General features: G+C 44.4%; 1 protein-coding gene across 1 annotated transcript in view; it reads left to right on the forward strand.

Moving 5' to 3' along the window:
• The window catches only part of LOC141084717 (cadherin-related family member 3-like), a 51,486-nt gene that overhangs the window by 14,884 nt on the left and 14,926 nt on the right, over nt 1–21,676 (forward strand). The window contains exons 6-11 of the mRNA XM_073569590.1: nt 6,959–7,063; nt 7,313–7,503; nt 8,287–8,464; nt 8,946–9,108; nt 11,549–11,639; nt 16,397–16,495. Of these exons, the coding sequence (XP_073425691.1) occupies nt 6,959–7,063; nt 7,313–7,503; nt 8,287–8,464; nt 8,946–9,108; nt 11,549–11,639; nt 16,397–16,495 (827 nt within the window). The remainder of the gene's footprint in view (nt 1–6,958; nt 7,064–7,312; nt 7,504–8,286; nt 8,465–8,945; nt 9,109–11,548; nt 11,640–16,396; nt 16,496–21,676) is intronic.

Genomic DNA, 21,676 nt, shown 5'->3' on the forward strand with positions numbered 1-21,676 from the left:
ACATGCACATTTGTGGCCTGCTAGAGGTCATTTTGCAGGGCTCTGGCAGTGCTCCTCCTGTTCCTCCATGCACAAAGGCTGAGGTAGCGGTCCTGCTGCTGGGTTGTTGCCCTCCTACGGCCCCCTCCATGTCTCCTGGTGTACTGGCCTGTCGCCTGATAGCGCCTCCAGCCTCTGGACACTACGCTGACTGACACAGCAAACCTTCTTGCCACAGCTCGCATTGATGTGCCATCCTGGATGAGTTGCACTACCTGAGCCACCTGTGTCGGTTGCAGAGTCCGTCTCATGCTACCACGAGTGTGAAAGCACAACCAACATTCAAAACTGACCAAAACATCAGCCAGAAAGCATTGGTGAGATGTGGTCTGTGGTCCCCACCTGCAGAACCACTCATTTATTGAGGGTGTCTTGATAATTGCCAGTAATTTCCATCTGTTGTCTATTCCATTTGCACAACAGCATGTGAAATTGAATGTCAATCAGTGTTGCTTCCTAAGTGGACAGTTTGATTTCACTTCACAGAAGTTTGATTTACTTGGAGTTATATTCTGTTGTTTAAGTGTTCCCTTTATTTTTTTGATCAGTGTATATACAGTGGGGAAAAAAAGTATTTAGTCAGTCAGTAATAGTGCAAGTTCCACCACTTAAAAAGATGAGAGGCGTCTGTAATTTACATCATAGGTAGACCTCAACTATGGGAGACAAACTGAGAAAAAAAAATCCAGAAAATCACATTGTCTGTTTTTTTTTCATTTTATTTGCATATTATGGTGGAAAATAAGTATTTGGTCAGAAACAAGCAATCAAGATTTCTGGCTCTCACAGACCTGTAACTTCTTCTTTAAGAGTCTCCTCTTTCCTCCACTCATTACCTGTAGCAATGGCACCTGTTTAAACTTGTTATCAGTATAAAAAGACACCTGTGCACACCCTCAAACAGTCTGACTCCAAACTCCACTATGGTGAAGACCAAAGAGCTGTCAAAGGACACCAGAAACAAAATTGTAGCCCTGCACCAGGCTGGGAAGACTGAATCTGCAATAGCCAACCAGCTTGGAGTGAAGAAATCAACTGTGGGAGCAATAATTAGAAAACGGAAGACATACAAGACCACTGATAATCTCCCTCGATCTGGTGCTCCACGCAAAATCCCACCCCGTGGGGTCAGAATGATCACAAGAACGGTGAGCAAAAATCCCAGAACCACGCGGGGGGACCTAGTGAATGAACTGCAGAGAGCTGGGACCAATGTAACAAGGCCTACCATAAGTAACACACTACGCCACCATGGACTCAGATCCTGCAGTGCCAGACGTGTCCCACTGCTTAAGCCTGTACATGTCCGGGCCCGTCTGAAGTTTGCTAGAGAGCATTTGGATGATCCAGAGGAGTTTTGGGAGAATGTCCTATGGTCTGATGAAACCAAACTGGAACTGTTTGGTAGAAACACAACTTGTCGTGTTTGGAGGAAAAAGAATACTGAGTTGCATCCATCAAACACCATACCTACTGTAAAGCATGGTGGTGGAAACATCATGCTTTGGGGCTGTTTCTCTGCAAAGGGGCCAGGACGACTGATCCGGGTACATGAAAGAATGAACGGGGCCATGTATCGTGAGATTTTGAGTGCAAACCTCCTTCCATCAGCAAGGACATTGAAGATGAAACGTGGCTGGGTCTTTCAACATGACAATGATCCAAAGCACACCGCCAGGGCAACGAAGGAGTGGCTTCGTAAGAAGCATTTCAAGGTCCTGGAGTGGCCTAGCCAGTCTCCAGATCTCAACCCTATAGAAAACCTTTGGAGGGAGTTGAAAGTCCGTGTTGCCAAGCGAAAAGCCAAAAACATCACTGCTCTAGAGGAGATCTGCATGGAGGAATGGGCCAACATACCAACAACAGTGTGTGGCAACCTTGTGAAGACTTACAGAAAACGTTTGACCTCTGTCATTGCCAACAAAGGATATATCACAAAGTATTGAGATGAAATTTTGTTTCTGACCAAATACTTATTTTCCACCATAATATGCAAATAAAATGAAAAAAAAAACAGACAATGTGATTTTCTGGATTTTTTTTTCTCAGTTTGTCTCCCATAGTTGAGGTCTACCTATGATGTAAATTACAGACGCCTCTCATCTTTTTAAGTGGTGGAACTTGCACTATTGCTGACTGACTAAATACTTTTTTTCCCCACTGTATATACACTACCATTCAAAAGTTTGGGGTTACCCAGACAATTTTGTGTTTTCCATGAAAACTCATACTTTTATTAATCAAATGAGTTGACAAATGAATGTAAAATCTAGTCCAGACATTGACAAGGTACGAAAAGTAGATTTTTATTTGAAATAATAATTTTCTCCTTCAAACTTTGGTTTCATCAAAGAATGCTCCCATTGCAGCAATTCCAGCATTGCAGACCTTTGGCATTCTATGAGTTAATTTGCTGAGGTAATCTGGAGAAATTTCACCCCATGCTTCCAGAAGCCCCTCCCACAAGTTGGTTTGGCTTGATGGGCACTTTTTGCGTACCATACGGTCAAGCTGCTCCCACAACAGCTCAATGGGGTTGAGATCTGGTGACTGCGCTGGCCACTCCATTACAGATAGAATACCAGCTGCCGGCTTCTTCCCTAAATAGTTCTTGCATAATTTGGAGGTGTGCTTTGGGTCATTGTCCTGTTGTAGGATGAAATTGGCTCCAATCAAGCGCTGTCCACAGGGTATGGCATGGCGTTGCAAAATGGAGTGATAGCCTTCCTTATTCAAAATCCCTTTTACCTTGTACAAATCTTCCACTTTACCAGCACCAAAGCAACCGCAGGCCATCGCATTACCTCCACCATGCTTGACAGATGGTGTCAGGCACTTTTACAGCATCTGCCTCGCCCCCAGAGGCCGTGGGGTACTCGGTGCCGGGCCCGTTGATTTCAATGGGAGATGTCACAGTGGCAATGACCCGGACCGTGGCCTCAGGCGGTCAATGTAAAAGGGGTAGAGTGATGGGGATAAAGTTGTTGAGATGATTCGTGACACCACCTGTGGTTTCTGGTCAGTTTGACCAGCGCTGCAGGGTTGCTTCTCTGGGACAGATGGTGTGGTGCAGCAATGATGTTGTAGCTCTCCACAGGTAGGGCTGTAGTCCCAGGGCAGAGTAGATGAGTTTGGCAAAGGAGGAGATAGTGAGGAGAAGTAGATGGTGCAGTGTTAGGCACAGAGATGTAGCAGTGCTGAGTGGGCTGGCGCAGGAAGAAGGCAATGAGACAGATGAATGCAGTTCCAGTTCTTTTACTCACGTTCTTGGCACAGACAGGTGCCCGCTTCAATGCTGCGGTCTCCAGATCAGGGGCTCAGCCAAGTCCCAGGCAGATGGAATTAACATTTCCAGCTCTCCCCTTTGTGTGCCTGTTCTGAACGTCTCCTCACTAGCGCTTATACTGAAGTACTTGTAGTTGTGTGTTAAACCCAAGTTCCTCCTCTCAGTTGTTCCTTGGAACTCTACTCGCATGACAAGTGACTGTAGCCTGCTTTGGGGACTCCATCCATCATGTCCCGGCTCACACATAGGTTGCCGTGTCTTCGAGTCTTTTGTGGGAATAGAGTGGTCACAGCTCCTATTCCTCCGGTGTCTGCTGCTGGAACATTAGTTTCACAAACAGCCTCGGGGACCGGACCCCGGCCATGCGCTTCAAACTTCAGGAAGGGTTCTGCTCTGACCCTAGTCCTTAGTTCTCTTCTCCTTACATTCCGTACTAAACTATCTTCCTTCTGAAGAATCAGGCTTTCTATTGCCCTTTCCTGTGCCAGCAGCTCCAGGTCACTGAAGTCTGCTGCAGCACCTCCTTCACTCCATCCCTCTCTGGGGATCTTCTCTCACAGACTGACCTTTTCCTAATATTCTCCGGCTCTCTTGTGCAGTCTGTGCTCCACCCACCTCCCAGCACTCTTCGTGTTCCAAGCAGGGAGACACCAAGGTTGCTCTGCTACACTACTGTGTTTGTGTTAGGAGTCAGGTTCCTGCGTCTGCTCTGCAGGAATCCAGACCCTTACATTCTGCGGTCTCTTGCTCTTTATCTACCGCAGAGGAGATTGCCTTGCAGCAAACCTCTCCAGGGACTAAGTCGCTCTGTCCTCCTACTGAGCATGCTCATGAGACGGTTTCCCATTGGTGATCGGGAGTCATGTGCTCAGGTCCTGCTCCAGATCTCATTGGTCCATCTCGGAAATCTGGAAGCTTCCGGAAGGTCCCGGCTGCTATAAAAAGCTTGCATGGCCACCACCATGCGCTAGTATAGACTATACTGCTATGTGTGAATGGTGACAGATGTATGATTCTGCTGACTGACTTATTATGAAACCCCTTTCCTCTGATATTACGCATGTGGTTAGGGAATTAGTTCAGTAGTCTGCGCCAGTCTGTGGCAAGCCTTAGGCCACTGTGCACACCGCACCTCTACGCTAGCGTCCAACATAGCGCCTGCTTTGTAGCTGTGTCGTCCAGCGGTAGTGTCCTGCGCTGCACTGCAGTTGCAGCCCTTCTTGGCGTTCGCAGTAGAGACGCCGCACACACGGTAGGTCTAGACGGACGCAGCCCCTCTGTCTTAGTTCCTGCTCCTGTGACCTTATACCGTGTGTGCATTTACCTGAGGCCTGTGACTCTAACAGGCTCAGCCTTTTTGTATGTTTTTGTTGCGGCGCCTCTGTGTGTGAACAGAGCCCACTCTGCGCACTACATGTGAAGTTGAACCCGTGCGCATTATACCGCCATATTGCTCGTCTGCCATTACTCAGCAGCGGTTGTAACACTTACTGCACGGTGGACCCCGAGCGGCGAACGCACTTTATTACTATTTTTATTTAGTGCGTTCCGCCGTTCCTAACAGTTTGTGTGGGATGTGAGTGGTGGAGTCTGGTCAGGTGTTCCATCATACCTGGAGAGTGGGATACTACACCTCAGGAGGAGGTGCAGTACCTCTGTGGCGACTGAACCCTCTTTTCACTTGTTCTGCGGCTCACAAATGTTCTTCTGTGTGATCCAAACACCTCAAACTTGGATTCGTCTGTCCATAACACTTTTTTCCAATCTTCCTCTGTCCAATGTCTGTGTCCTTTTGCCCATATTAATCTTTTCCTTTTATTAGCCAATCTCCGATATGGCTTTTTCTTTGCCACTCTGCCCTGAAGGCCAGCATCCCGGAGTCGCCTCTTCACTGTAGACGTTGACACTGGCATTTTGTGTGTACTATTTAAAGAATAGACTGTCAAGTTTCACATGAAAGTTCTTTTTTCTGGCCATTTTGAATTTAATGGAACCAACAAATGTAATGCTCCAGATTCTCAGCTAGCTCAAAGGAAGGTCAGGTTTATAGCTTCTCTAATCAGCCAAACTGTTTTCAGCTGTGCTAACATACTTGCACAAGGGTTTTCAAGGGTATTCTAACCATCCATTAGCCTTCTTACACAGTTAGCAAACACAAAGTACCATAAAAACACGAGTGATGGTTGTTGGAAATGGGCCTCTATACACCTATGAAGATATTGCATTACAAACCAGACATTTGCAGCTAGAATAGTCATTTACCACATTAACGATGTATAGAGTCTATTTCTGAATCATTTAATGTTAGCTTCATTGGAAAAAACTGTGCTTTTCTTTCAAAAATAAGGAAATTTCTAAGTGACCCTAAACTTTTGAACGGTAGTGTATATATATTTCTGATCAGCTCCGCCGGCTCTATAACGTTCTGCCTACAAATCAGACAACATTTGCAACATGACAGGTTCCCTTTAATTCCTCTTCTGCGCGATTACAGGGGAGATGAAGGATCATGTAGTGCCTATTAAAATCAATATATTGTTCATATAGGAGACTAATGTGCTTCCTCCTCCAAAGTAAGAGGGATGCTGTTTATAGCCACTACCTATTATAGCAAATTTGACATCATATTATGTAAAAGCATCTAAAGAATGCATAATTGTGACCTATTATAGAGCGTATGCACATCTACTAGGAATAGCGTCTTCTTATTTGGGACTCCCTTACCCTCTCTATTAGCTAAAGCAGAAAACTGCTGTCAGCATCTCTTGCACTGGAAGTCAGATCTTACATAGTCAGCCAATTAATCGAATGACCGGCATGTAATGCTGCATTTCTCCAGTAGTGGCCGCTGCTGGGGAACTGTATGAATCAGGTGATCAGCTGTTTTAGAAACTGAACATTCCACCAAACAACTGAATGCCGAGCTGACTGATTAATTTTCGGCTTGGACAACACTATAAATTAAGGGATTGCTGTATAAGCAATACTCCTAACATTTATTTAATCAGAAAGCAGATAATACATGGAACAGAGGCTGCATTAGAGTATGGGTATATGGTATCGTATTTTCTCAGAAATAGAGGATCTGTCACTTGCCATAAATATGTAATTTTTAACCTGTTGTAAATGCCGCTGTTCTCGTGAATCCGGCGTTGTTTTTCTTTTGTATCAGCGCCTCTCCGTGGCGGAGATACAGCCCCCTTTTATTCTTATACAAATCTAGTTTTTTTAACCAATTGGGTGATCACCAACAATACAGAGGAGTTGAAGACCACGCCCACCTTGATTAAAAGTCTAGATATATATACAGGGAAGAGGGAGCTGTATCTCAGCAACAGAGGGGCGCAGGAACAAAAGAAAAACATCGTTGGATTTAGGAGAACAGTGGCGTTAACACCAGATAAAAAAAATTGCATTTTTATGACAAGTAACAACTCCCCTTTAAGACCAGAACTATACGGTGACTTTGGCTGCTACTTGCTATCAGTGATGATTGGACCATAATGTAAATGAATGTGGTCGTGTTGTAAGCAGTGAGTTGCCGGCATTACAAAACAAAACTTGATACAATGTAACACAATAATGATGTTTGTCTCCATAAGAATGAATGTATTATTATTTCTTTCCATGCAGCTATACGATCACAGTTGCCATAAGTGATGGTTCTCTTTCAAACTCTGCAAAAATAATGGTCCATGTCACAAATGTGAATGACAACGACCCTGCGCTCACTTGTGTGTAAGTATTCATTGTATCGTTCATTACGTTGGACTGTTGGGCTATAGTAGAGGAGCACAGCGATGCAAAATCTGTAACAAGACCCCCATCCGCCCTGAGCCATTTATATTACCGCTATCTCCCTCCCTAGACGGCTCTGACCCTCTTTTGCACCCCGGCCCAGGAGTGTTTGCTTCCTCTGCACCCACTATAGCTACACCCCTGAGATTAGTGATGAAGAAAGAACTTTTTAATATTGTTTTTTATTAGCTTTTACAGTATCACAGACGCCGGCACTACCACCCAGACACAAACCTCCGGGAACACGGTGACCATGCAGCTCAATGAGGAGCTTCCGACGGGAAGGACGGTGACCACCTGCACGGGTTCTGACGCCGACCAGATGAATGACCTTGTTTTTCTCCTGAACCCTGGAAATCCTTATTTTTCTATTAGCAAAGGTGAATTCTGCTATTGAAAGACAAAAATCCAACAACTAATGTGTCACAGTTTCCTAAACCTATATTTATTATGTAAAGTTTAGAAAATGAGATCCACTTTTTTCTTTCCAGAAACAGTCCCACTCTTTAGTTTGGGCAGTATCAGAAATTGCGGCCTAGCTCCTTTAAAGTGAATGGGATTGAGCTACAATATCGGCAGACCCCGTTAACAAAAACGGCGATGTTGCTGGGAAAAAAAAATAAATCACTATTCTATAAGATTTCTAAATCACTGCTAAGTGCTAACCCAGTTATTTTAGAATTTCCTGTTATTTGCAAATTGATCTGGTATTACGTGATCACGTACTCACTATAATGAGGAGTGACTGTGGGTGCACTTACTATCTCCAAAATGATTGGGAATATGCGACATTTAGGGTTTGTGCACACGGTGCGGATTCTGCAGCGGATTTGGCCCTGCGGGTCCGCAGCAGATTCTGCTGCCTTGTACAGTACCTTTATTTCCTATGGAAATAAAAAAACGCAGTGCACATGCTGCTGATTTTTCCGCGAGGTTTTGCTGCGGGTTACAATCCGCAGCATGTCAATTCTTTGTGCGGATTTCACTGCGGTTTCACACCTATCCATTATGAGGTGTGAAACCGCAGGGCAAAACCGCAGGCTAATCTGCAGATAAACCGCAGGTCTTTTGTCCTGCGGATTTACCTGCAGATTTTTCATCAAAATCCGCGCAACCTAAAAACTACGTGTGCACTTACCCATAGACATATTTTTATTTAATAGAGACGGGAACGGTGGTGATCACTTCCAGGATGGACAGCGAGGCCTCCGGGTTTGTTAGCATGCAGTCCTACACCGTGAAAGTGTGCGACAGAGACAATAAGTGCGCCTCAATCCTAGCGACGGCAAATATTCTACCGATAAATGACAACCCCCCATTCTGCAATTCTTATATGTACAGGTGATTATCTATCTATCTATCTATCTATCTATCTATCTACTGTATCTATCCGGGGTTCAATCCCCCCATGGACAACATCTGCAAGGAGTTTGTATGTTCTCCCCGTGCTTGGGTTTCCTCCGGGTTCTCCGATTTCCTCCCACACTCTAAAGACATACTGATAGGGAATGTAGATTGTGAGCCCCAATGGGGACAGTGATGATGATGTCTGTAAAGCGCTGCAGAATATGATGGTGCTATATAGGCAAAGCCTAATAAATAATTATCTGTCTATCTTCATATCTATTTATCCGTCTCTCTCATATCTTTTATTCCTACAATGAACATGAAGCTAAGGTCCACAAAAAAGGCCAAGCGTTCATGTGTATGCTGCTATCGGTGGCGTGTCTCCCCTGAAAAATAAGGATCTGAATTATTGCCTGCTGGACATTCCAAGGTAGCTGGTTATTTTCTGCACCACTCACTTCTTTCTCCTTTTTAGTTTTGTAGAACCGGAGCCCATTACTAAAGACACTACAGTCGCAATTCTCAGTTGTCATGATCCAGATGTTCCACCAAATCTCCTGGTATATAGACCCCATTCTGGGCCACTGGGTGTGGATAAATTATTCCAGCAGGCGGCAAACAATTCTCCAATTATACAAGTAGGTGCATTCTATGACCAATTCGTTTCAATAAAAGTGGATTTTGTATTTTGTCTATTTTTTTTTTTTACACTTTCCATAGACCCCATGTTAGACCTATATGTGAAAAGACGAGGATTCCCTCAACTTTTCACTAATGTGGTGAGCGGTTCCAAAAAGCGTCTCTTGGGAAGTCTTGTCCTGTACTGCACAACACAGAAAAAAAACGTTATCCTCAATAAGCACTGTAATTCTTAATTTTCCTCTATGGTTGTGCCTCATGAAGCGTAAATGACCAATATTGTTTCAACAAAATCTGCACCAGCAAATATAAGAAACTTTGTGTTTCTGTTTACTCTTATGAGCCACTTCTCTCTCCACCACCCGTGTCCTAAACTCATCATTCGCTCTGAAGTCCTGCTAAAATCAGTCTTGCACAAGGTTAGACAGGCAGCTAGATCAAACTACAGCTGCTTATTAAAGCCTATGGAGTAGGGAGGAACAAAGTGAGAGAGAGACACAAACAGATGGTGCTGCTGCTTTTTTTGTGTTTTATCTCACCCTGGAGCTAGACTCACAGCTACACTGCTTAATGCTGCTGTGTAATGTCTTACAACATGTGCTACATAGAGACAGGAGAGCAGGAATCCCTTATACAGTGGGGAAAAAAAGTATTTAGTCAGTCAGCAATAGTGCAAGTTCCACCACTTAAAAAGATGAGAGGCGTCTGTAATTTACATCATAGGTAGACCTCAACTATGGGAGACAAACTGAGAAAAAAAAATCCAGAAAATCACATTGTCTGTTTTTTTTTTCATTTTATTTGCATATTATGGTGGAAAATAAGTATTTGGTCAGAAACAAAATTTCATCTCAATACTTTGTGATATATCCTTTGTTGGCAATGACAGAGGTCAAACGTTTTCAGTAAGTCTTCACAAGGTTGCCACACACTGTTGTTGGTATGTTGGCCCATTCCTCCATGCAGATCGCCTCTAGAGCAGTGATGTTTTTGGCTTTTCGCTTGGCAACACGGACTTTCAACTCCCTCCAAAGGTTTTCTATAGGCCACTCCAGGACCTTGAAATGCTTCTTACGAAGCCACTCCTTCATTGCCCTGGCGGTGTGCTTTGGATCATTGTCATGTTGAAAGACCCAGCCACGTTTCATCTTCAATGCCCTTGCTGATGGAAGGAGGTTTGCACTCAAAATCTCACGATACATGGCCCCATTCATTCTTTCATGTACCCGGATCAGTCGTCCTGGCCCCATTGCAGAGAAACAGCCCCAAAGCATGATGTTTCCACCACCATGCTTTACAGTAGGTATGGTGTTTGATGGATGCAACTCAGTATTCTTTTTCCTCCAAACACGACAAGTTGTGTTTCTACCAAACAGTTCCAGTTTGGTTTCATCAGACCATAGGACATTCTCCCAAAACTCCTCTGGATCATCCAAATGCTCTCTAGCAAACTTCAGACGGGCCCGGACATGTACAGGCTTAAGCAGTGGGACACGTCTGGCACTGCAGGATCTGAGTCCATGGTGGCGTAGTGTGTTACTTATGGTAGGCCTTGTTACATTGGTCCCAGCTCTCTGCAGTTCATTCACTAGGTCCCCCCGCGTGGTTCTGGGATTTTTGCTCACCGTTCTTGTGATCATTCTGACCCCACGGGGTGGGATTTTGCGTGGAGCACCAGATCGAGGGAGATTATCAGTGGTCTTGTATGTCTTCCGTTTTCTAATTATTGCTCCCACAGTTGATTTCTTCACTCCAAGCTGGTTGGCTATTGCAGATTCAGTCTTCCCAGCCTGGTGCAGGGCTACAATTTTGTTTCTGGTGTCCTTTGACAGCTCTTTGGTCTTCACCATAGTGGAGTTTGGAGTCAGACTGTTTGAGGGTGTGCACAGGTGTCTTTTTATACTGATAACAAGTTTAAACAGGTGCCATTACTACAGGTAATGAGTGGAGGAAAGAGGAGACTCTTAAAGAAGAAGTTACAGGTCTGTGAGAGCCAGAAATCTTGATTGCTTGTTTCTGACCAAATACTTATTTTCCACCATAATATGCAAATAAAATGAAAAAAAAACAGACAATGTGATTTTCTGGATTTTTTTTTCTCAGTTTGTCTCCCATAGTTGAGGTCTACCTATGATGTAAATTACAGACGCCTCTCATCTTTTTAAGTGGTGGAACTTGCACTATTGCTGACTGACTAAATACTTTTTTTCCCCACTGTATCTGTGTCTGCAGTAAAAGGGAGACATCATCGCAGCTCGTCTCCACCCACTAGCTCAGAGACAGCTGAAAATTATAGATAGAGCCTGCAGAGGGTTTAACTGGTGAAAATGCAGAATAAAAGTCATATATTGGCCAGAAATCGCAAGTCTGGGTATTTTGTATATAATTTCTATTTGTTCAGTTACTTTTCTCGTCTTTGTTTTCCCATTTTATTACTAGATAAGCCGTAATCTTGTGTATGACACAGAGCCAGTCACCACCTATGAGATGATGTTATCAGTATCAGACTCGCCAGACGCACCACACACTGGTAAATAATATATAGATACATATATGTTTTCAAGATCTCTGCTTGGGGTCCCTAAATAGGAACCTTCTTTACACCTGAGACGTATTAGAAGCAGGGAAAATCCACTTGCATGAAATTCGCAGCAAATTTTGCTGCAAAGTCTGCATTTATTTGCTGTGGATTCACCACTCACTTCACGGTCTCATTGAAATCTGTTGTGAATCTTCTGCAGATTTAATATGTGTGGATGTGATATGCTGCAATCAGAGATCTTGAAATGGAATAATTTATGTAGAAAGTATATTGGAAAATTGGAAAACTTTCCCTCCTGCCTATGCATCAGCCTTTATTTGCCGCAACTTGACTTTGAAAGTAGCATGGACCATGAATGCATGCAGATTGGCGCACAGAAATCTAGATCCACGTACCAGTGTGAAAAACTCAGCTTCAATATAGCGTGAAGAGCAGTGATGATACTCACTATACCAGTCATGGTCCATGGGCCCCATAATGGTATTTACAAGGCCCCATCTGAAAGCCCAGGTGCCTTCATGCCTGTGAGGGTAAAGCTGTTTCTCATTACTGGGCATGCGGCGTATACCGGAGAATTCTTGCTGCTTGATCACTTGTTGCAGATGTTTTCCATGTTCATGTTTTCTGTGATACTGGATATCTTCAGAGAATAATCAATATCTGCAAGTTCTGTCTGATGCTCTGCTAAGGGATACTTCACATTGCTTTGATGGCTGCCTTTGATTCTGTCAACTGTTGCTATGGAACAGAAGTATCTATCTATCTATTTATCATTTATCTATTATCTATCTATCTATCTATCTATCTATCTATTATGTCTATCTATCTATCTACACTCCCTGACAGAAGTTATGTCGCTTATCCATGTTACGTAAATAAAAGCTTATAACCTGACGTTAAATTCATCCATTGGTTGTAGAAATTATTCTTTTGAAAGCTGAAACCCTCCGAAATGTGGTTTAGGTTAAGAAAATAAATTGTCATCAGTGCAGAAATATTGATCATTTAATGGACACAGAATGGTCAGATTTTGGCAAGACAAACGTTTTGTCGCCTGGTCCTGTAATGCACCCAATCCTAGTTTTCATCCTCACCTGTGCTCTTTAAATGATCGGTTAATTAGTGGGTGTGTATAAAAAGAAACCCAGCACCCCAGACCTTCACTTGAGCTGCAACTTGAGCTCTGACAACATGCCAAAAAAATCCACCCTGCGACCAAAGCCTGGATTATCAAGAGGCAGAAGACCAGATCCACTGCAGAGGTGGCTGGCACCTTTAATGTGTCAAGCGTCAAGTCAAAGAATAAAAAAAAAAGATTCGAAGAGACTGGAGATGTGTTTGACAAGCCCAGGTCCGGCAGACCCCGCAAGACAAATGCTCAGGATGAACGTTTGTAGGTTAGAAAATCCAAAGCAAGCCCTTCTTCCACTGCAGCAGAGCTCCAACAGGCCTGGTCTCCTCAAGTCCCTGTGTCAGCTAGAACAGTTTGTAGGATTCTGTCTCGAAATGGCCTCCATGGTCGAATCAGTGCCCAGGAGCCAGCACTAAACAAAAGGCAAATAAAAAACCGTGTGGCATTTGCAAAGTCCCACAGCCTGCTAAACAGATGGACGCTGGAAAAGTGGCAGAAGGTGGATTTCTCTGATGAATCTTCAGTAGGATTCCACCACAGCCGCCGCAAATACTGCAGGAGACCTACTGGAGCCTGTATGGATCCAAAATGCACCCAGAAAACAGTTAAATTTGGTGGTGGAAAGATCATGGTCTGGGGTGTGCGAAACATTTGCAAGGTGGAAGGCAATATCAATAGGCTAAAATATGAAGAAGTATTAGCTACCTCCTATATTCCAAATCATAAAAGGGGTCAAATTCTGCAGCAGGATGGTGCTCCATCTCATACATCCATCTCTACAACAAATTTCCTCCAGGCAAAAAAGATCAAGGTGCCCAAGGACTGGCCAGCCCAGTCACCAGACATGAACATCATTGAACATGTTTGGGGTAGGATGAAAGAGGACGCTTGGAAGACAAAACCAAAGAATCTAGACGAACTCTGGGAGGCATGTAAGACTGCATTCTTTGCTATTCCTGATGTCATCATTAATAAATTGTATGAATCATTGTTGAACCGCATGGATGCAGTCCTTCAAGCTCATGGAAGTCACACAAAATATTAAATATGACTCTAATAGCACCACAACTTCATTCACCAATGTTATGCAACATATATTTGTATTTTAAGTTAACTATTTGTTTGAATATCACATTACTTTCTGTGGCCGACAAAACTTTTGTCTTGCCAAAATCTGACCATTCTGTGTCCATTAAATGATCAATATTTATGCATTGATGCCAATTTATTTTTTTAACCTAAACCACATTTCAAAGGGTTTCAGCTTTCAAAAGAATAATTTAACGTCAGGTTATAAGATTTTATTTACATAACATGGATAAGCGACATAACTTCTGTCAGGGAGTGTGTCATCTATCTATCTATCCATCCATCTATCCATCCATCCATCCATCTATCCATCCTTCTATCTATCTATCTATCTATCTATCTATCTATCTATCTGTCTGTCTGTCTGTCTGTCTGTCTGTTTGTCTATCTACTGTATCTATCATCTATCTATCTACTGTATCTATCATCTATCTATCTAAAAAATCCAAAAAGCAGGAACAGCACTACTGTTTTTCAGGGTTAAATGAGAGCTATTTATTTAACCCATGAGTGCGACGTTTCGGTTTAAGTATCCATCTATCTATCTATTTATCTATCATCTATCTATCATCTATCTATTATCTATCTATTTCTATCTATCTATCTATTATCTATCTATCTATTATCTGTCTATCTCAAAACTATCTATCTATCTATGGATCTAAGTATCTGGATTAATGTTTCTTCTTGCGGAGAGTGACATGTCAAGCCTGACATACCAACATGAGGAGACTTTTAAGCTGCAATGCTCTCCGGGGAAATATGCAAATTGTCTCTTCAGAGAGGAAGAGGACTAAAACTCTAATGCCACCTATAGGAAGTGGCAATCCTAAAAGTCAATACCGACTCTCTAACGAGCCTTGTCGCATGACTTAGGATAAAATCCCAAATCAAAATTTCAATTTGCAGACACTGTGTTTCGGGGTACTGCCCCTCGTCAGTGCAAAGTGTGAGATCTGGTTTGGCTGGGTGAGAGGCATCTGACCGGGTTTAATGCTTCTCCTTTCGGAGAATGACATGTCAAGCCTGACATGCCAAGATGAGGAGACTATTAAGCCTAAAATTCTATCTATAAATCTAATCTATCTATCTATCTATCTATCCATCTATCTTCCGCTATCACTTTCTATGCGTTAGAATGGAGAACCAACCTGTACGGCACTGCCCGCAATGGCACACCTGGACATTCATTCCTTACAGTAATAGAAGAAATATATGTCAGCCATTCTATATTTCCCACATCACCCATTGTCTGCCTAGCAGCAGCTCCTTGGTGATAACAGCTGGCTATTGGAGTGAGAGATGCTGGACTTTAGAGTTGTCTTTGTGACTTTACCCCTCCTTAAAAAGCATTTTCTCCTCAAAAAAGGAGTTCTGAGAAAAACATTTAAAATGTAGCTGTGGGCAAAGGACGTTACATGAAAGGCGAGATGTGTGGACTAGTGGTGTGAGGGCACTATGTCCGTGCAGGCCCTGTGTAACTGATGGTGTGGGCTTCCCGGGACCAGATGGTCCACAGGTCAGTGAGAGAGACCACCATTCTAAAATAAACTCTTTACTAAACGGTAACTTGGTAAGGGGTTATATACAAGGGATAGCAGGTACAAAGTCTCATCGCCCTTTCCTTTACAGTACTTGTATAAAGCATTATTTCACAGTATCCTTCCTCTGTAGTCTACTCCAGGGCTTTCTATATCCACTGTCTCTCCCTATTTTGCCACAACCCAGCTTTAACACCACAGTCCTAGTACATAAGTCTCCTCTACACATGCCCAGCAGTTCCGCACCTTATTTCTTCTCTACTGGCGCCCTGGATGTAAAGCTCGGGACCCTTCACTAGTCCCTGTCTCTCAGTCCCGCTAAGGCCCATTATCTATTGTGTTACAAGCTTGAGTTCTCGTAGCTAGGCGTCCTCTCCCTGGACCCATCACCGGAAGTTCTCTGTCTCTTCGGTCACTTTCCTTCTGAAGCACACTATCCATTGCCTTTGGTCTCCTCTCATAGAGGGTCACCCTTAATGCAGATCTGCTCATATCGCACTGAAAACCCTATCTCCCCTAATTAAAAAGAAACATTCCCTTTCCCTAACACCAACCCTTCCCCCTGTGGGTTTGTCCCAAATATTAACTCCTAACTGACCCTATTGTCAACTACCTACACCATACACTACCTATCGTATAACACTATACCTCACACTGTGACATGCTTCATTATACTTTACCTATAATACTGCTACACACTTGCATATTATACTTTGCAATACTATACATTACACAGGAAGATATTAGATTTCACATGGCATAGTACATTACGATAGTCACAAAGGCGCAGGACACCGTTCACATTACAATACAACACATAACACGATTGGTGTCTTCAGGGGTAGAAAAACTACAGCACAGTCCACCACCAGTACACAGGCAATGAGGTGCCCATAGAGTCTATATATCGTCTAGTTCTGGAAGCTCAGGATACGTTTTTGTGTTTCCTCCTGAATGTATTAAATAATTCTCATTTATTTCAGTGACGGCCACAATAATCGTATCTGTGACTCCTGTCAACAATTTTGATCCAGTATTTGATTCGGCAACGTACACCTTCACTGTGCGGGAAACATCTGAAGGTAGGAAGAAAAAAAATGTCTATTCTCCATAAAAAAATTATTATTATTATTATGTATTGTTATAGCGCCATTTATTCCATGGCGCTTTACATGTAAGGAGGGGTATACATAATAAAAACAAGTACAGTAATGTTAAACAATACAAGTCATAACTGGTACAGGAGGAGAGAGGACCCTGCCCGCGAAGGCTCACAATCTACAAGGGATGGGTGATAATACAGTAGGCGAGGGTAGAGCTGGTCGTACAGCGGTTTGGTCGATCGGTGGTTACTGCAGGTTGTAGGCTTGTCGGAAGAGGTAGGTCTTCAGGCTCTTTTTGAAGGTTTCGATGGTAGGTGAGAGTCTGATATGTTGTGGTAGAGAGTTCCAGAGTAGGGGTGATGCGCGAGAGAAATCTTGTATGCGATTGTGGGAAGAGGAGATAAGAGGGGAGTAGAGAAGGAGATCTTGTGAGGATCGGAGGTTGCGTGCAGGAAAGTACCGGGAGACGAGGTCAAAGACGTATGGAGGAGACAGGTTGTGGATAGCTTTGTATGTCATGGTTAGGGTTTTGTAATGGAGTCTCTGGGCAATGGGGAGCCAGTGAAGGGATTGAGAAAGGGGAGAAGCTGGGGAATAGCGGGGGGACAGGTGGATTAGTCGGGCAGCAGAGTTTAGAATAGATTGGAGGGGTGCGAGAGTGTTCGAGGGGAGGCCACAGAGCAGGAGGTTGCAGTAGTCAAGGCGAGAGATGATGAGTGCATGGACTAGGGTTTTTGCAGATTTTTGGTTGAGGAATGTACGGATTCGTGAAATATTTTTGAGTTGAAGTCGGCAGGAAGTGGAAAGGGCTTGGATATGTGGTTTGAAGGAGATATCAGCGTCAAGGATAACCCCGAGGCAGTGAGCTTGTGAGACTGGGGAGAGTGGGCAGCCGTTTACTGTAATGGATAGGTTCGTTGGGGGGGGTCACGTGAGATGGGGGAAAGATGATGAATTCTGTTTTGTCCATGTTAAGTTTCAGAAATGTAGCGGAGAAGAAGGATGAAATAGTGGACAGACATTGAGGGATTCTGGTTAGTAGGGAGGTGATATCTGGTCCAGAGATGTAGATCTGTGTGTCATCAGCATAGAGGTGATACTGAAAGCCATGAGATTCTATGAGCTGTCCCAAAAATATTCATAATTGAGAATCCTCAGTGGTTGATACCTTTTAATGGCTAACTGAAAAGATGGTAACACATCGCAAGCTTTCGAGACTACTCAGGTCTCTTAATCAGGCATTGAATAATATAAAATCTGAAGAATCGCATATTTATACACAAGACAGCACAGAAAAAATGCAATAGATGAGACAAGTGACGCGAAGCAGAATTATCGTTATGGGATAGGGAGAAGCATAAATATTGGACCAGTTCATAGATAAGGAGTCTGGATGTTTTATTGTCCTCTGATTGGGGTCTCCTAATGTGTTGTGATGCCCCCACAAGGTCTTAGGAGCAAATTCCTTAATTGATGTAAAAATACATAAATCCATGCGACACATTCATTCCAGCACTGAGTCTTATGTCACGTGTCTTATCTATTGCATTTTTTCTGTGCTGTGTTGTGCATATATATGTGATTCTTCAGATTTTGTATTAGTAAATGCCTGATGAAGAGACCTGAGTAGTCTCGAAAGCTTGCAATGTGTTACCATCTTTTCAGTTAGCCATTAAAAGGTATCAACCACTGAGGACCCTCAATTCTGAATATTTTTCTATCTACTGGCTAACACGGTACAAAGACATATGGGTCGCCCTCCCAGGGCTGTGGGGTACTCGGTACCGGGCCCGATGAGCTTCAATGGGAGATGTCACGGCAGCTGGGACCCGGCCCGTGGCCCTGGGCGCCCATTGTAAAAGGGAGTTGTTGCAGAGTGAAAGTTTATAAGTGATTCGTGACGCCACCTGTGGTGTTCGGCAGTGAAGATGTAAGCCGACGCTGCAGACAGATCCTCTGGGACAGATGGTGTGGTGCAGCAGTGATGTTATAGCCCTCCACAGGCAGGGCTGTAGTCCCAGGGCAGAGTAGGTGAAGTGACACGTAGATGGTGTAGTGTCGGGCGCAAGGGATGTAGCAGTGCTGGGCGGGTTGGCGCAGGAATAAGTGGAGGACACCAGGGCATGTAGTTCCAAAGCTTTGCTCACAGTCTGTTGCAGGTACAGGTGCCCGCATCTGTGCCGTGTCCTCCGGGTCAGGAGCTCAGCCAACTTCCAGGCAAGATGAAGTACTCCTTTCCAACAGTCCGCCAACATATGTGCCTTTTCTGAACGTCTCCTCTTATAGCGCCTTTGAATGAGGTACTCCTAGTACTGAGTTACACTGGAGTTCCTCCTGTCAGATGTTCCTATGAACTCTACTTGTACGGCAGACAGCTGTAGCCTGCTTCGGGGACTCCTTGCTACTAAGTCCCGGCTCTCTCTTATGTTGCTGTTGTGCCCCCAAGGCTTGTGTGGGAATAAAGTGGTCACTACTTCTATTCCTCCGGTGTCTGCTGCAGGACCATTAGTATCCGTACAACCTCGGGGACCGGACCCCGGCCTTGCGCTGTGAACTTGGTAAGGGTTCTCTCTTCCAACCCTGCTCCTTAGTTCTCCTATTCTCCTTACGTTCCGTGCTAATCCTTCTTTCCAATGGAGAATGAAGCTTCCTTTCTCTGTCTCTTTCCTGTGTCAGCAGACCCAGATCTCTGTGGCCTGCTGCAGCACTTCCTTCTCCCATCCCTCTCCCGGGGATCTTCTCTGTCTCACTCACTGTCCTTCTACATCCTCACTCACTGACTGAATGAATGACTGAACGACTGACTCAACTCTTCCCACTCCTTTTATGTAAACTAACTCCACCCACCTCCCAGCATGTTTCTTGTTCCAAGCAGGGGGCCACCAAGGGGTGCTATGCTACACTCCAAGCAGGGAGCCGCCGAAGGTGCTTTTCTACAATACTTTGTGGTGTGGGGTGCAGGTGTTGGAGTGTAGTCAGGCATCTCTACCTTACCTGGATAGTGGGGCACCACACCTCAGGAGGAGGTGCAGTACCTCTGTGGCGACTGAACCCTCAGGGGCGTCACATATACATCTTTCCTGTATCTATTCTCCATAGGAACCAACCAATCACAGCACAGCTTTCATTTTATCAAAGCTGTTTTAAAAATGAAAGCTGAGCTCTGATTGGTTGCTATGGGCAGTTTGAGGCCTGTAAATGTGATTTCCCAACCACTTTCTCCAACTTTTTATAAATGCATTTTTTATATAATTTATGACTTTGTTATTCACAATTTGTGTCCAAAATCCTAAACCTGTAGTGAAATGGTTAATAAACTTGGGCTGTTGAATCTAAAAATCATGTTGTAATGTCGTCTTCATAGTAACACATTGGTTGAGAATCGGCCCAATTTATGAGCAGATGACTCCACTAGAAATCAAAATCTTGCTCCATGTCTATAGCCACTTAACGTTCACATTGATTTTTTTTTTAGCGCGACTTTAAAAACCTGATTAAAATGCATAAATGCTAACAGGATCAATTTTCTTTGGACAGCCTTGAAAAATGAAGAACAAAATGGTGGTGCTTTGTCAAAAACGCTACTGGGTCGCCCTCCCAGGGCTGTGGGGTACTCGGTACCGGGCCGGTGTCGGCGGGATGTATCACAGCAGCGGTGACCTGGTCCGTGGCCCTGGGCGCCCAATGTAAAAAGTGGAATTGATTAAATGATTAGTTTGTGAAGCCACCTGTGGTGTTCGGCAAGTGAGATGTTGAGCCGATGCTGCATGCAGGTCCTCTGGGACTGGTGGTGTGGTGCAGCCAAGATGGTGGAGCTCCCCACAGGTGGAGCTGTGGCCCCAGGGCAGTGTAGATGTAGGGGTAGAGGAGAGGCACAAGCGGTGTAGAAACTGGTACCCAGATGTAGCGGTGCTGGGTGCGTTGGCGCAGGAATGAATGGAGGACACCAGGGCTTGTAGTTCCAAAGCTTTACTCACAGTCTGTAGTACACACAGGTGCCTGCCTCCATGCTGTGTCCTCCGGGTCAGGGACCCAGTCAACCTCCAGGTCAGATGGAATGCCCCCTTCCAACACTCCGCCAACATGTGTCTTTCTGAACGTCTCCTATTATAGCGCCTTTGGTGTGAAGTACTCCCAGTACTGAGTTACACTGGAGTGCCTCCTGACAGATGTTCCCATGAACCTTCCTTGTATGGCAGACAGCTGTAGCCTGCTTCGGGGACTCCTTACACCTGAGTCCCGACTCACTATCAATGTTGCTGTTGTGCCCCAAGTCTTAGATGGGAGTAGTGCATTTACAGCCCACTACTCCACCGGTGTCTGCTGTAGAACCATTAGTGTCCATACAACCTCGTGGACCGGGCCCCGGCCTTGCGCTTAGAACTTCTAGGCAGGGTTCTTCCTCTAAACCACGTCCTCTGTTCCCTTTTTCTCCTACGTTCCGTACTAGTCTATCCTTCTTATGGAAGATCAGGTTTCTGTTCAATGTCTTTCTCCTTCTTTCCTTTCCCGTGCCAGCAGACCCAGGTCACTGAGATCTGCTGCAGCACCTCCTTCCTCCATCCCTCTCCCAGGGATCTTCTTTCCTCACTCCTCTCTGAGTGACTGTCTGACCTCGAACTCCCCGAAATTCTAAACCTTCCCCCTCTGTTATGTATTCTAACTCCACCCGCCTCCCAACACGTTTAGTGTTCCAAGCAGGGAGCCACCAAAGGTGCTCTGCTACACTCCAAGCAGGGAGCTGCAATGTGGCTTTGTTAAACTACTGTGTTGTGTGGGATGCAGGTGTTGGAGCGTGGTCAGGAGCCTCCAACTTACCTGGATGGTGGGGCACCACACCTCTGGAGGGTGCAGTACCTCTGTGGCGACTGAGCCTCAGGGGCGCCACACTACCAAAAAATAGGATTTTTTTAAATTTAAAGGTGAAACTGGGTAGTCCCACAGTGGGCCTTAAATACCTCAATTTTTCCCTTAAAGGGATATTCCCATCTCCAAGATCCTATCCCCTTTATGTAGTTGGTGTAATAATAATTATAATATTAGCAAATACATCCAATTAGAAATGTAGTATAGTTCTTCTGTTTCGCCTTGTCACTTACCCCATGTGCAGGGCATTGCAGTAGGTATCCATGGTTACGACCACTAACAGCTAACTGTCAC

This window comes from Dendrobates tinctorius, unplaced genomic scaffold (genome assembly GCF_039654945.1).
Source record: "Dendrobates tinctorius isolate UK_male_01 unplaced genomic scaffold, ASM3965494v1 ptg000027l, whole genome shotgun sequence".
NCBI classification, from domain to species: domain Eukaryota; kingdom Metazoa; phylum Chordata; class Amphibia; order Anura; family Dendrobatidae; genus Dendrobates; species Dendrobates tinctorius.